Genomic DNA, 15840 nt, shown 5'->3' with positions numbered 1-15840 from the left:
TGCTTTATTTTTCTATTGAAAGAAAATAAAAAAAAAATGTGGATTTTCAGTCCCAAAAAAAAAAATTCAGGACAAATAGGAACCGTTAACTTTTACTATTGACTGTCAATTCATAAATGATTCTTGGATTAAAATTGAAAATTAGATTTACGTAATGATATAAGAAAAAAATCCCCAAGGATACCTTACCTAACTAAATAGCACGCGCTGATATATAAACGCGCGTGGCTTTAGAAAGAAAAAAGAAAAAAAAAAAGAAAGGAAAAAGACGTTAATATTTAATCCGAGATGAAAAATGATGTCTGTTTCATTGTCACGCTCGGGAAGAGGGGTGGGTCTGGGTTTTGCGACGGAGCGTGTGAAAAGCGAGTGAATTTGACCCAATTCTTCCCCCACGGTTTTCGATCGGCGAGTGAGTTTCAAACCCTAATTTCCCAATTTCAAGAACTTCCTTCCCCACTCGCGCAATTCCTCCACTCGCTGCCTTCGCTCCCCAGATTCTCAACAAATTTCTTTCTTCGGGTATTTCTCAACTTCGCGCCAACCTCTCCATTTCTCTCTCTTTGTTTTAGTTCGCAACTTGCTTACTTTCTGTGTCATCTATCTGCGATTCTGATGATATTTTGATGGTGTTTTCTTTCTGAATTTTCCGTTTTGTATGTCTGTTTGGTTGCTGAGAGAGTGTCCACGGAGAATTGCTTCTGTATGTTTAGTGGACTCAATGTGATTTGGAAAATGTGACGTACTACTGTTTTCTCCTCCTCCCCCTCCCCTTGATTTTAGCTAATTTGAGAAGGGGTGTTTTCTTTTTTTTTTTTTAAAAATCGAGAACCCAATTGGTTTGGAGTTTGATTTTCTTGGTTCTTCTGTTTGATTTCTCTATCCACGTTGGAGATTTTGTCGTTATAATATTCTGGACTTCTGAATAGGGAATTCGTCGATAATCACTTTTAGAGTTTTGCCTTTGAGTCGCTATCAAATCTCTGTTTCTTGCTGTCGGTGTGAAAGTTGGCGGTTTAGTTGTTATGTTAAAGTGGGAACCTTTGATTTTCTTTGGATCATCTGTCGCTGTCTTCTCTATGCAGTAGTTTCCTCTGATAATAATACCCCCTTTAACTAATCTAGGAATGTGTTTGAACTTGAAGTATTTGATACCTCATATTTGTTTGTAGTTGAGTTACTGGAAAAGTTTCCATAATGTTTCTTTATTGGGCGAGCTGTGTTTAAAGTCTTCAATCATTTGAATTTTGGCATTTAGCTAGTTATTGTCAGCTGGTAGATGATTTAAAAAACGAAAGATGTAAATCATATATTGGTAATGTACATTCCTAGAGAATTGGATCTGTAGAGAATAATTGATTTGAAAGTTCAAGGATGAACGATGATGATGTATGTCAGGTGCACTTCATGATAGATTCTGCAATATCCGGTGATGTCTTAGTCCTTTCAGGGCTATAAAAAATGAGTAACTGGCAAATTCAGTCAAGATAGGTAAACTATGCTTTTGATGAAAAGGAATGGGCTATGTGGCTGCATCTAGGTGAAATGTGAAGACTCTACTTCGTACTGCTGAAACAATGGTTGATGTTGTGGCTGAAATGCATCATGGAGATGGTGGAGTAGTTAGTTTACCTAAGAGGGACATATTGTTTGAAGGGGATATAGATTTTGAGCCACACAATGGAATTGAATTTGATTCCCATGAAGCTGCATACTCATTTTATCAAGAATATGCCAAATCAATGGGGTTCACAACATCTATTAAGAATAGTCGACGTTCGAAGAAGTCGAAAGAATTTATTGATGCAAAATTTGCATGTTCGAGATATGGTGTTACTCCTGAATCTGATAGTGGAAATAGTCGAAGGCCCAGTGTGAAAAAGACTGACTGTAAAGCCAGCATGCATGTGAAGAGAAGGCCAGATGGAAGATGGATTATTCATGAGTTCATAAAGGATCATAATCATGAGCTCTTACCTGCTCTTGCATATCATTTTCGCATCCATAGGAATGTCAAGCTGGCAGAGAAGAATAACATCGACATATTGCATGCTGTTAGTGAAAGGACACGGAGGATGTATGTTGAGATGTCAAAAAAATGTGGCGGGTATAGAAATGTCAGTTTTCCTCAGATGGACATGACTTGTCAGTTTGACAAAGGCCGGTATTTGGCTCTTGATGAGGGAGATGCCCAAATATTGCTTGAGTACTTTAAGCGTATCCAAAAGGAGAATCCCTACTTTTTCTATGCTATAGACTTGAATGAAGAGCAGCGTCTGAGAAACCTGTTCTGGGTTGATGCCAAAAGTAGGAATGATTATGTTAGTTTCAATGATGTTGTTTCTTTTGATATCTCATATATTAAAAGCAATGATAAGCTTCCCTTTGCTCCTTTCATTGGGGTGAACCATCACTCGCAGTCAATGATGCTTGGATGTGCACTGGCTGCAGATTGGACTAAACCAACATTTACCTGGTTGTTCAAGACATGGCTTAGAGCAATGGGTGGGCAAGCTCCCAAAGTTATTATTACTGATCAAGACAAAGCCTTGAAACTAGCCATTGAAGAAGTGTTCCCAAACACTCGCCATTGCTTTTCTCTTTGGCATATATTGGAAAAGATTCCCGATAATCTTGCTCATGTTATCAAACGGCACGAAAACTTCTTGTCAAAATTTAATAAGTGCATTTTTAAGTCGTGGACGGATGAGCAGTTTGATATGAGATGGTGGAAGATGGTTACTAGATTTGAACTTCAAGATGATGACTGGATACAATCATTGTATGATGATCGAAAAAAATGGGTACCAACTTTTATGGATGATATCTTCTTGGCTGGAATGTCAACTAGTCAACGTTCTGATAGTATGAATGCTTTCTTTGACAAATACATTCATAAGAAAATTACGCTGAAAGAGTTTGTGAAACAGTATGGAGCTATTCTGCAAAATAGATATGAAGAGGAAGCAATAGCAGATTTTGATACATTGCACAAACAGCCAGCACTAAAATCTCCTTCTCCCTGGGAAAAACAGATGTCTACGATTTACACCCACACAATATTCAAGAAATTCCAAAATGAGGTTTTGGGGGTAGTTGGTTGCCATCCGAGGAAAGAAAGTGAAGATGGTGCCATTACTACATTCAGAGTTCAGGACTGTGAGAAAGATGAACATTTTTTAGTAAGGTTGCATGAATTGAACTCCGAAGTTTCTTGTTTCTGCCGTTTGTTTGAATATAAAGGTTTTCTTTGTAGACACGCATTGATTGTATTACAAATACTTGGTTTTTCAAGCATCCCACCTCAATATATTTTAAAGAGGTGGACGAAAGATGCAAAGAGTAGGCAATCAATTTCTGAAGGAACAGAATTCAGACAGAACAGAGTACAGCGTTATAATGATTTATGTAAAAGAGCAATTGAATTGAGTGAAGAAGGATCGATTTCTGAGGAGTGTTATAATATTGCCATTCGTACATTAGTTGAAGCTTTGAAGACTTGTGTGAATATTAATAACTCCAAAAGTGCTCCAGCAGAATCTAGCGTTAATGCCCATGGTCTACGTGAGGAAGAAGAAGAGAATCAAGGAAGCATAACTGCTAAAACAAATAAGAGGAAGAGTACCAGCAGAAAACGAAAGGTCAGTTTTCCAGTCAGTGCTTGATATCCTTCTATTATAGTTATGTAAAACATAACGATACATAAACATTTTTTATTCAACAGTTTATTTGTTGTTCAGGTACAAGCAGAAACAGATATGATAATTGTTGAAGGACAGGAAAACTTACAGCAAATGGTTGAATTGCCCTACTATTTACTTCGTTAGCAATGTGCATGTATCATCATTGTTAAGAATTTTATTCTTATTTGGACTTGCTACTTGCAGGATAGCTTAACGTCGGATAGCTTGACCATGAACGGATATTACGGAACTCAACAGAATGTTCAAGGATTGGTAGAATGGTTTATTAGCTTCCGAGTGTATAAGATTAACTGAAATTATTAGTAGTGACTTCACAGATGCTATTGTTAAACTACTGCTTATCGCAGGTACAGTTGAACTTGATGGAGCCTCCTCATGATGCGTCGTCGTACTATGTCAGTCAACAAAGCATTCAAGGGCTGGTGAGTCGTGCTATACGGTTCTGCCAGGTATTAAATCACCATGAAGATGGGTTTGTTGCATCTGATTCAAGTTCAATATATTATTTTTTCAGGGACAATTAAATACTATTGCAACCAATCATGATGGATATTTTGGGGCTCAGCATAATAGCATTCATGCGCTGGTATTTGGGATTACCATTCAATGAACTTGCTGGGGGAACCTTTTTTTTTTTTTTTCTTTTTTTCTTTTCCAACCTGTATCTGAAAGAATTATTTCTGGTTGTGTTCACATGCAGGTGGATTATCGGCCAGCGACGAGTTATAATTATAGTTTACAGGTTTATTTAGAACACCTTATTTTATTTGAGAAAGATGTTTCTGATTTCTGGTTTCTTGTTGTGGTTGTTTAACTATTCTTGACCTGTCAAAATAATTGCAGGATGAGCAACATTTGAGATCTGCACAGCTTCATGGCAGTACTTCAAGACATACCTGATGAAGCAGTACTCAGCAGACAACTTTCCATGGTTGGTTGAGTTGTACAAAAAGGTATATACAGGGCCCGGACGTCATAGTTCTTAGTGCCACGTAGTTTCATACTCGAGCCTCTTTACTTTTCAGAATAGAGATAAAGAAAAGTTCTGTATTTTTATCGGTAAGCTACCATGTTATTTAGGCTGTCTAAAAAATAGTTCCCATATCCCCATGAAAGATGAAGGGGAAACAATTTGGCTGTATAGTTGTAGCAGAAATATCATTTGGGTATAAACCTCTGGCTTCTTCTATGAAGGGAAATCTGTTGTAACGAGCCAAATTCTGCTCATGTATAGGATTATAATTGTTTTTTTGAAGCAATCTAGACTAGCCTCTGCCAAAGTAATTTTGTTGGCAACAGATGACATTCGTTTTTTGTACACAACGTTGATATTTGCATAGTTCCAGTAGATACTTTGTTCATTGAGTGGTGTGTTATCCCATACCATCTCAACTGGTATATTTCTGCTCGAGGCAATGGCTTACTCTTGCTGCAGTGAAATTTTGCAATTGATTTTGAGGATCTTGTAGTTGGTCTTGGAATCAAATCCCAGACCAAAAATGCATCATTCTTAGTGAACCGGCATTCCACTAAATAAATTCTCTTTTTATCAGAAGAAAGAAATTATTCCCCAAGCATTGTTATCATGTATCATAGTGTACCATATTCTTGGGGGGTGACAAGAATGTTACATATCAATTTACTTGTGATCTTCTTCTCAGTTTGCACCACAACCCATTTTTGGTGTGAATAGTGGCCCCAGTAACAAGTTCTACAGATTCTGGACCTCCTTTTAGTTCCACATCAAACTTCTGCAGCAACATCGCCAATGCTATAGTTGACTCCATTAGAGCAAACTGATCTCCCACACATTTTCTAGGGCCTCCACCAAATGGTAAGAAGGAAAAGTCTGCTACAATCTGAGATACTCACCAGAATGAATCCATCATCCACCGTTACGCATCACTATGCAACTACTTTAGATGAGGATCAATGGTTGGTAAGTTACCTCGTTCGGGTATAGAGCTCCAGGGCTTCTAGATGGGTCAAAACCATCCCATCCTTCAATTCCCTCGCTTGGTTTCTTTACCTGAAATCTCTCTGGTTCAAATTCTTGAGGATTATCCCAGAAGTATGGAGATCTGTGGAGATTGTAAACCTGAAACAACAGATTTATATAAAGTCTAAAAGCCAAATGGAAGAGTGAAAGTGACATCCTCTGCTTAAATACTTTCAGCTTTATAAAAAAAAGAACAAATGAAATTGCCACCTCAATTATAAACCCTTAGAAATAAGCGTTTCCAATGGAATCTTTCACTTACAGAGATGAATATGTCAGTCCCTGCAGGAATTGTATATCCATTTTTGTCACCATTGTATCCTCCTGCATAGTTACCAGTGCATACATGGCTTGAGTGTATAATAACAGAATCGGGAACTCGCATCTTTAAGCTCAAGAAAGCAAGAGACGAGATGCCCATTATAACATATCACATCCATACAGCAAACTAACAAGCAGGGAGTGACTAATTCATCAAATTTCACAAGACAGTTTTTCTTCCTTCCTCTGGTTAATCAAATTATAATCAGAAAATATTGAAAACATCTTTTGTTTAAAGTATATGTCAAAAGAATGATGCTCTATAATCATGAAATCATGTCTTCACTTCATACAAAAACCGTCTTCTGCTGTTAACATATTCAACCGGCAAAGTCGAACACCGCTTCTTGGCTAGAGATGGGTCCTCATAACATATTCAAGACATGTTGATCGAAATGGAAAATTTTACCTTCGATTTTCTCTTAGCACCACTTACATGTGCAGGTTGTTTTCAATTAATACCTGGTAATGTATCCGATTTGAGAGCTCGTCTTATCAGCAATGGTGGCTGGGGAAACAAACGAAGAGTCTCTGCAACAATAAGTCTGATGTACCTGACAGAATTATACAAATCAATAAGTACCAAACTTCACTCAAGCTAAGAATTTTGTGGATAATTTTTTTGAGGAAGGGATGGGTAAGACAAGGGAATGAATGTTTTAGCTGTCGTGGCTCGAGCTTGGCTCAAGAGGGAGACGTTTGAATTCCTCAAATTAATTGGGATTATTTCGTTACTCGGTTTCTATAATTTAATGGGAAACAAAAGAGCATAAATTTCAGAATGACTACCATGAAGGAGACTGGATTTTCTGAGTTGGGTTCAGATTTTTTGCTTCATATTTATACTATCATAATGGGTTCAAAATCCTGAGAATGTGATAGAAACAAAAGTATATAATCTAAATAATTTAGACTGTTAGACCAATCTCATCGAAATCATCCATAATTGAATGCTTAGAGCCAGTTTCATAATGGTTTGATTTTCAAAAATATGCTTGTTTATTTATATTTTTATTTGTTTCCTAATAGTCGTATCGTAATTAAAACATTTTTGAAATTCTAGCCAAATTTTGAGAACGATTTTTGTTTGTGAAATTTAGCCAATAAAGATTATCAAACTGGTTGACAGTTCTATTTGTAGAAATAAATCCTTCAAATTTTAAAATGGAAGTATTTCATGCCATCAATGAAAGTTGTCTCCTATCAAAAGAATAAATAAATAAATGGAAGTAGAACAGCTTGAGGAAAGATTCAATGCCATAGCATGGACTGAATAAAAACTAAATGCACCTAGGAATCCAAGTAAATCTGAATAATGGTATTAATGCGTCTCCATTTCATCTACTAAGCTTTGAGAAAGATAAATCAGTATTGAGCAGAATACTAGGAAACAGATGATTTGCTTACTTCAATGCTTTAAGTGATTCAAAAGTTAGGCTCCCCTTGCCAAGAACCAAATCAATCTCTGCCTGAGCCTTTTTCATTTTTGAAGGATTCTGCAAAACCAACAGTGAAGGCTTTAAACAAAAGAGACCATCATTCACTTTATAAGTGATGGTAAAAAGGCAGAGCCAAGTGCTTACTTGTGCAAGCAAATAAACAGCCCATGTAAGAACAGCAGCAGTTGTCTCATGACCAGCAATAAGCATTGTCATCAGATCGTCCCTAAGCTGTTGATATTACATATCTAGATGTGAAAATGGATTCAAGAAAATGTATTATGGTCATTTAATATCCGAGTGCTAATGAAGAATTCGAGAGCTCCCTATCCTCCCGAACACCTTTGGGACTCTTACCCAAAAAGTATTGTCCTCTCTATTGTAACCGAGCTTCTAAATACTCCCCAACTCACACCCTTCCCACCAGTCTAACTAACTAGTTACATTGGATCCCGCACCTTACATTTTGCCAAGCCATTCCACCCTTACTCTCTTATGGCTATACAATTTTAACTATCAGGGTCTATCATGATCATTATACTACATTTGATTGTATAACAAATTGTACCGAGCAGCATTGACTATGATATGTAAAATTGGAGGAGGTTCTAAAATCAAAATGTAGGTCGTTTACTTGGAAACACATTATTCGGAGCATGTTTATGGAGCACATGGAAAGAGAGAAATCATAGGATCTTCACAGATAAGGATCTTCCCTTCGATAGAATCTTTGACAACATTATTTTTCTCGCTATGTCTTGGTGTAAAAATTCTCCCCTCTTTCATCATTATAGTATTATGACACTTTTGACCAATTGGGGAAGTTTCAAACTCCTTTGGTTTGCGGATGCTTTACCATCCCTTTTGTAATTTCACTCATCAATGAAATTGTTTCTTACAAAAAAAAAAAATGTAGGTCGTTTACCTGCCGATCATCAACATCAGCTCCCCGCATATCAACTAAGAAACGCAAAAGACTGGCATCCTGGAAAATATTAGGTAACACAGTAAGCTGTTTATGATTTTTGTGAAGTCTCTAAAGTAAAACACCAATACCTGAAAAGTAGACTTTAGAATCATTAATTTTCTCAGGATGATAGAAGAGACACCTTGAGATTTAAGTAGTCCCTTTGCTGCAATTTCTCGACATCGGCTTCCTGTTAGGAGATGCAACCAAAGTCAAGTCTAGGCTGTTGCTTCAAACAAATTTTTTCTGACAAGCACACAGTGAGTAACTAAGGTGTGTACTACTTAAATAAGGCACCTGTGACATGGAAAACAAAGTACAGATCTACGCCTTGCTTCAACCACGGAAGGAAAAAATACTGTTAAAAAAGGTTTAGACAAAAGAGTAGATTTTAAAACTACCTTGCAGTTACTTCTTGTCTCAATAGATTTTTCGATAATGGGTATTTGGCTCATACTGGAATATGAACAGAAAACAGAATTTTGAAATGGAAAAAGAATCATTCGCGAATCTTGAAGTCCTAATTAATAACCAACTATGAGATTTTTCAAGGTTTTTTTTTGGTGAGAAAAAAAGCATCTTTGAGAAACAAAATGCCGTATATTTTAGTTTTACAAACTTGATCTGGATATGTAGGTTTAGAAATTCCTGCAAGCATGCATGACAAATATTTCCATATTTTCATGGTACAGCACATTGTGCATGCTAGTTAAAGGTTTGGAAGGAGGGGAATAGAATAATTCTTCAACTCAAAACAGGATTATTGGTGTTTGAAATAGAGTCCATTTTGTGTCCACTGTTTCTGGATATCGCCCGCACAAAAATGTCATCCAGAACAGAGATAGACCAACAGGTTTAACTTCAGATCCAAACCACACGAAGCAGTCTTTTCAGGCTTATTGATCATCAGTAATAAACTAAAAAGTTATACAGCGGCAACATGACAAGATTTCCTACTTTCTTAGAAAATAAGACATTACCAAAACAATTAGCAACTTAAGTCTTAAGGCTCTGCTCACCTCACGGGTTTCTCTTGCATTTCGTATTAGGCCATCAAGACACTTGTTAATAACCTTAAGGTCACTATGGAATTTACGCTGCCTCGGGACTATCCACTTCGCTAAAGGTAATTTCCAATATGGGATATAGAAAGTTGATCTATGCTCTGCTTCAAAAAGAGTTCCATATACAGCCTGTAAGATATTTGTAAAACTGCTGATTAAGAATGCATAATGTTCATGTTTTAGGTATGCACTAGACATAAAATTTATGATGACAAAAACCACAGGATCTTTTTCCATCATAAATTATTGTAAATAATGAAAAATATTAATAAGTGGACACCAGAAACAACTTGGATCATGTTATAAAGATGCTCCAAATCCTAGTATGATAATGTAGTAGTAAATCACCAAATATATATAATTCCTTCTCTTAGTTCTGACAGCACTTTGAACTGGAACATCGCCTATTCTTACTGGCTCTCCTCTTCAGAGAATGCAATTAAATCAGAGTGTGGCACCATGTGTAAAGTTAACAGCACTAAAAATCATTATTAATTGGTAAAAATTAAAATATCATTCAAGTCACTTTCATTATTAATTGCTTTTGAAATGGTTATGGAGGTTTACACAAGAGGAAGATGCCTTGTGGAGAAGAGTTATTGAAAGTATTTACGGGATAGAGCCCCTCGGGTGGCTGTCTAAAAAGCATAGGGGTAAGTTGACGGGCAAACCCTGGGTTGCTATAGCTAAAAACAGCATTTTCTTCCTCAAATTTCTTTCTTTTAAAGTTTCTCGCGGCGACAGAATCCGCTTTTGGTTGGATAGATGGACGGGGAATACTACTCTAGCTCATGACTTCCCCGACATTTATGCTGTTTCTTTGAAAAAGGAAGCTTTGGTTGTTGAATGTTGGAAAGAGGAGCAGCTTGCTTGGGACCTTGGTTTAAGAAGGGGGCTCCATGATAGAGAAGTAGAAAGCTGGGTGGATCTTATGGGAAGGCTGGACACTATTCAAATTGGGGAGGGAGCCGATAAAGCAGTTTGGTCTCTAGATTCCTCTGGAAAGTATACAGTAAAATCGGCCTTCCAAGCTGCTTTTGAAGTTCCAAGCACGACACCTCTCATATCTTCTCTCTTATGGAAGTATTCTATCCCTAAAAAAGTTAAAGTTTTCCTATGGACTCTAGCTTATAGAGCTGTAAATACCACAGAAAGACTCCAGAGAAAGTGTCCAAATTGGACCCTCTCTCCTTCAGTTTGTGCTTTATGTCAGAAGAATGAGGATACTATGGACCATGTCTTCCTTCATTGCCAGTTTGCTTCTCGTGGATGGTCCTTTTTGTTCCAAATTTTTGGTTTCTCCATTTGCCTTCCTCAGAATATTGAAGGGTGGTTACATGAAACTCTAAGAGGGTGGCCTTTTAGAGGGAAAGCAAAAATCCTTTGGAGTCGTGCAATTAGAGCTCTTCTGTGGAATCTGTGGTTGGAAAGGAACGCTAGAATCTTCGAAGATAAGATTTCTTCTTTTGAAGTTTTTTGTAATACAGTTCATTTACACACTTCATGGTGGTGTCATAGGCATAGAAAATACTTCTGTAATTATAGCCTCTCTTCGATTATGCAAGAGCTCTTCTTTTGTAGTTCTTGGGAGTGGGATCCCTCTTCCCCCTGCCTTTAGGCTGTTTCTTGTGTTTCTATGCTTTTGCTAATACAAAGTTTCTTATCCAAACAAAAAAAAAATAACCAAAGTTTGTGTAAGAAATGAAAATAGATAGATAGACGGATGTGTATGAAGTGGGAAAAAATGCTGGCTATTTAAAATGCAGATCGTATTCATTTCTTCAAACCTTAATCACTGGAGATTCTTTGGTTACAGAACCAAAATCATAGTTGAAAACACCAAGTCCAATGATATCAAGAGCCAAACTTGAAAACTCTGCTTCCATATCCAACTCAATGGTTTTATCCTCCGCTCGTTCACCTTCTCCTAGAAGCTTCTCCAATTTCAACATTGATCGTTCTGAACAATCAGTGAATACTTTGGTCATAGCTTCCAAGTATAAGGCATGGAATCCTGGAGCAATAACTGTAAATCAAAATGAAATAAGTTAACATCTCTAACAGGTTATAACCACACCAAAGTTAACATATCGATAAAATTACCCAAAAAGAAGTTCCATTCATGCTAAAAGAAAAAAAAATAATGTTTTTCTATTCTAATTTTTTCTAAACGAACTTGCAAAATGATGATTACGTTGCAGCTTTCCTTTAACGGTGATCATGGTGCTACAAAATTATACAAGGTATAAATATTACTGATGATGGAAGGCTCGAAGCACATTTTATGGACTCGGAAGAGAGTGCACAGAAATCTTAGCTTCAATTTGCTCACCTCGTCTCCTCTGCTTCCAAGTGTCAAGGTCAGCTGGTATTAGTCCTTTACCCATTATTGGTTCTAGAATATCAGCAAGCACTCCCTAGTTGAATATATTTACATTAGCAATAAGACATCATGAAAACTCAAAGTGCTAAAAATAGTTGATTAATATGGAAATTTCGCATCCATATTGCTGATAATCTGAAGAAAAACTATTCAAGGAATTTCAACAAAATGGAGGCCCACAGTATCAGTTGTATCAAGAAATGACCAAATTCACTCTAACCATAAATCACTGCGATGTTATTTTAGCAAATCTTTCGTCTAGTTGATTACATGCCCATTAACTATCTAAATTCAAACTTTACATTTTCCTTTTGAGAAAAGAGACAATGCTATGATTCATGATAGTACAAGAAATAGATGGTCCATTTCCTCTGAAGTCTAACTGAATTATCTACACTGCCTAACAAACAGAAAGAGAGAAATGGATTCAATATATTACCTTGTCATAACCAAATGCATTTTCTCTAAGAACATATCTTGCCACAATGGGATCTGATACAACAACAAAGGCTTTTGGTCCAAAAGCGAGTTTATAGACAGATCCATGCTGCAACAGGAAAGAAAAAAATTAATAGAAAGAAATGGGTATCTGAATCCTATGCCTAGAAAGAAAACTAATAGAAAAAAAGGTGTACAGAAAGATTTTGCACCATCAAATAACGAGCAGAAATAAGACTTAATAGGTACACAATTTAAATCGAATTCATGAAGGAAGATTATAATGTCTAATCACTAAGTCCAATGGTTAAGCATATTTGTTAGGAATCTTGTCTTAGGGGACATACTTGAAATTATCGATATCACACAAGTTCCCAACCATCAAAAATATCATGAAATCAAGAGGCAATTGTCATTTCAAACTCAAGGAAAACAGAATTATTGGAGGACTTTTACATACTAAAAGATGTCCAACCGTTTTATGCTAGACAACATCTATTGAGCAACAACGTTATTAGGCACACATGAGAGTAAGCGTCGTCATAGGGATTTAATGTTTCAGTTGAAGAAACTCATGAGAAATTTATGAAAGGTGCATGTATATACCTCTAAGAACCAATCATACAGAGCAAAGAAGAGTGGGCGACCAAACAAATCCGAGACTGCACCTTCAGCTATTGGCATAGATCCCAGATTTCCACCACTCAACAAATTGGTAAGGAGATTGCTTGCATTGTCGAGTAGATTTCTTTTTGTTTTAGGTTCATCGGTTCGAGCTGATTGGCACCTACAAAAACATTTCAACACAAATTGTTCCATAAACACAAGTTCAACTACAGAAACACGCCACAAAAACGATGGGGAATTTGGATGAATCCAGACTGGATTATGCCTCCTAAGTTAACAAGAAACCTAGAGTAAAGAGAAACCATATGGATAAAAGAAATTTGACAATTATGAACAATAATGATATTTATTACCATTTAGAAAGAAAAAATTGCAAAAGGATAGCAACTGGAAACTATTAACCAGTGCTGAGTTCAGGAGAAACGTGAAGATACCATAGAAAATTTAGAGTTCAGACCAATAATCACCTTTATTGCAACATCATTTGAACAAATAATGAAAAAGACAATCCCAAAGAGAACAAGAACTGAAAATTAGAGACCCAAAAGCTGAGCTCGGGACAGAGACGAAAAAGGCAATGATCGGTTACTCCAAAAACGAGTGAAAAAACAGGAGAAAACGAGCATACATATGTTACCTAGCTGAGAAGCAACCTAAACTTTCACCCACTTATTCAGAGAAGCAAAAATCCGCAATAAAGAGAAATAGAAATGATTACCTCACAACCGAACCTCTAAGATTAGATTTCCGAAACTTGGCGGTGGCGGTAGTGGCAGAGCAAACCGACGGTTGTCTCGCCATACCCACAAACCCAAATTCATTTCTCTGCAGATTTCCATGGAAGACAGCCGAAGGCAGGTTCGAAAGGGAAGTGGCAGCCATTGCCACTCCCATTCCCACGGCCCCAATCTTGAATAAACAAACTGGGTAGTGATGCTTATCAAGTGAATCACCGAATGTACAAAAAGGGGGGATGGAAATTTGGAAATACTCTAAAAATCAGTGAAGATATGAACGAAACCGCCCTCAGATTACTGGGTGGGAGTGGGATATAGAATTTTTTAATTCTTCAAATAGAAAACCACTTTTTTCTTTGTCTGTTTTCTCTAATCTAGAGTAACAAAAGCCCACTAAGGACTGTCATTGCCTAACCCAATAGAGCACACCGTTAAAAATGGTGGCAATTGGCGCTTATTTTTGGCGATTGTTGCAGCCCCACTCGCAGTTTTTAGAAATGCTCATATATTTTTGGCTGACAAGATACGGAACTGAATTTTAGCGACACATGATGCTTAAAAGCTGTCCACAACCTCTCAATTTTAGGGGATGTTTGATTTGATGTTTACATGTATTGAGGTTGATGGTATAGAATTGGAGTATTTTCTCAAATATTTTGATGATAACTAATCATTTTTTTGTGATGATTTGATGTTTAAATGTACTGAGACTGATGTTATAGAACTCAAGTATTTTTCATAGATGGTTTAAAACAGATCAGTTTAAAAGTCGATAGGAATATAATTCAATCGATAACTTTCTTTAAAATTGTAGTTCCGAATTCTCGCCTCTTTTTTAATTAAAATTATATTTGTATCTTTTTATAATTTTTAGTTGTTATTTCAGAAAATTTTAAACTACTTAAATGAGTAGTTTTAAATAATTATCTTAATTAGTTTTTTCAAATCTGATTTTAAAAGGGTTCTTTCCCGAAGAAGCGCACATTTTAAATTCTACTATTTATCTTCTTTTTAGATAAGCTTTTGCAAGATCATGGCAGAAAACTCTATAGTTTTTTTCTTTTAAATAATATTATAGTTCAAATAAGGGTAGAGATTTAAGCATACGACAAAGAGATTACTAATTTTTCTTACCAATTGAGCCATACGGACGGTAAAAAATTTTGTGAAATCTATTTTAACTCTATGAATGTATGTATGTATATGTGTATATATAATCTTATTTTGATATTACATATTATTAAGTATTAAGATATGAGAGTAATAGGACTTGTAGGAGAAATTTGGTTTTGAATTTGGAATCCCAAAAAGAATCTCTTTCCAAAAAAATTAGTACAAATATGGTGTTGACCGATATGTGCATTTTTTCTACCTTTATCCAATATTTCATATAAAAATTAGTGGATTTTAAAAAGTTATTTATATGTTATCTTTTTATTACTAATAAGAATTGGTCAATAAAACGTGCAAAATAATTGTCAAAATTTTGTTCTTACTATTGTATCTCTTTCATATTTGTTGATATTTTTTGCAAGCCATGTAAACATAACTGGTCGAGTTATATATCTTTGATCATAAGTTTTGAGGTTTGAATCCCGTAAACTCAAACAAAGAAAAATATACATATATATATATATATACACTTAAATTATTCTTTCTCTTATATGGTTATTTTTTTTTGGGATAAAATTATATGATTAATGTTAAACCAACTTTCATTAAAAACTTAATTGCATGTTTGCTATTTATTTGATCAAGATTTTTACCAAGTCTGCGAAGCTCGGCTTCGACTGTGACTGACTTTGACTCTTTGAACGAGTTGACACGCTAACAAGTAGAAGACCTACAAAAAGGAGTAAATACTTTGACGCTCAAGTCAATAGCTAACCGATTTATACTCGAAAAAGAATATAGTTTCGCGTACCTGAAAATAACGCGGGAGGTCTCTATTTATAGGCAGAGTTTCCGACAAGCTTCCAACGACTCTTCGACAACCCAAGAATCGGATTGTGTCGGAATTCTATTCCTGAACAAGTCTCCTTTGATTAGCTCGGTTGGTAACTCATGTGTCTAATGTAGAAATTTGGGCTCGACTCGACTGATATCTTAGGTGGCCGATGCAAGAGACTTTGGTTAGCTCATCTTTTATATGACTTGAGAC

At 36.1% G+C, this 15840-nt stretch overlaps 2 protein-coding genes across 5 annotated transcripts; one reads left to right on the top strand and one right to left on the bottom strand.

Moving 5' to 3' along the window:
- Positions 1 to 309: 309 nt before the first annotated feature.
- On the top strand, positions 310 to 5004 carry FAR1 (FRS (FAR1 Related Sequences) transcription factor family). 3 transcript variants are annotated; one of them, XM_022280720.2, is made up of 8 exons: positions 310 to 522; positions 1399 to 3641; positions 3741 to 3797; positions 3888 to 3956; positions 4058 to 4126; positions 4219 to 4290; positions 4405 to 4446; positions 4548 to 5004. In XM_022280720.2, exons 2-8 carry the CDS (start codon positions 1578 to 1580, stop codon positions 4602 to 4604), a joined length of 2430 nt encoding a protein of 809 aa, XP_022136412.1. In that variant the 5' UTR covers positions 310 to 522; positions 1399 to 1577; the 3' UTR covers positions 4605 to 5004. The 3 variants fall into 3 exon arrangements, with proteins under 3 accessions (XP_022136412.1, XP_022136410.1, XP_022136411.1); XM_022280718.2 differs by having other exon boundaries at positions 311 to 522; positions 4052 to 4126; XM_022280719.2 differs by lacking the exon at positions 310 to 522 and having other exon boundaries at positions 531 to 3641; positions 4052 to 4126.
- Positions 5005 to 5228: 224 nt separating this feature from the next.
- On the bottom strand, positions 5229 to 14155 carry CYP97B3 (cytochrome P450, family 97, subfamily B, polypeptide 3). Of its 2 annotated transcripts, XM_022280724.2 has the most exons (14): positions 13661 to 14152; positions 12922 to 13102; positions 12317 to 12424; positions 11827 to 11911; positions 11282 to 11520; positions 9450 to 9623; positions 8573 to 8620; positions 8389 to 8448; positions 7608 to 7694; positions 7432 to 7520; positions 6487 to 6578; positions 5966 to 6027; positions 5653 to 5802; positions 5229 to 5563 (listed from the first exon to the last, which is right to left on the bottom strand). In XM_022280724.2, exons 1-14 carry the CDS (start codon positions 13834 to 13836, stop codon positions 5339 to 5341), a joined length of 1776 nt encoding a protein of 591 aa, XP_022136416.1. In that variant the 5' UTR covers positions 13837 to 14152; the 3' UTR covers positions 5229 to 5338. The 2 variants fall into 2 exon arrangements, with proteins under 2 accessions (XP_022136416.1, XP_022136417.1); XM_022280725.2 differs by lacking the exon at positions 9450 to 9623 and having other exon boundaries at positions 13661 to 14155.
- Between the last annotated feature and the right edge of the window lie 1685 nt (positions 14156 to 15840).

The sequence above is a fragment of the Momordica charantia genome, assembly GCF_013281855.1.
Source record: "Momordica charantia cultivar OHB3-1 chromosome 10 unlocalized genomic scaffold, Mcharantia_2.0 BLBB01000010.1, whole genome shotgun sequence".
NCBI classification, from domain to species: Eukaryota; Viridiplantae; Streptophyta; class Magnoliopsida; order Cucurbitales; family Cucurbitaceae; genus Momordica; species Momordica charantia.
This window is presented reverse-complemented; position numbering and strand designations above follow the sequence as displayed.

Coding starts and splice junctions, on each gene's coding strand:
- FAR1 (XM_022280718.2), top strand. CDS start 1,578: ATGGTTGATGTTGTGGCTGAAATGCATCATGGAGATGGTGGAGTAGTT. Junction 3,642..3,740: donor GTACCAGCAGAAAACGAAAG/GTCAGTTTTCCA, acceptor TTTGTTGTTCAG/GTACAAGCAGAAACAGATAT. Junction 3,798..3,887: donor AGGAAAACTTACAGCAAATG/GTTGAATTGCCC, acceptor TGCTACTTGCAG/GATAGCTTAACGTCGGATAG.
- CYP97B3 (XM_022280724.2), bottom strand. CDS start 13,836: ATGGGAGTGGCAATGGCTGCCACTTCCCTTTCGAACCTGCCTTCGGCT. Junction 11,521..11,826: donor TTGGAAGCAGAGGAGACGAG/GTGAGCAAATTG, acceptor TTTGATTTACAG/TTATTGCTCCAGGATTCCAT. Junction 6,028..6,486: donor CAAATCGGATACATTACCAG/GTATTAATTGAA, acceptor GTAACTATGCAG/GAGGATACAATGGTGACAAA.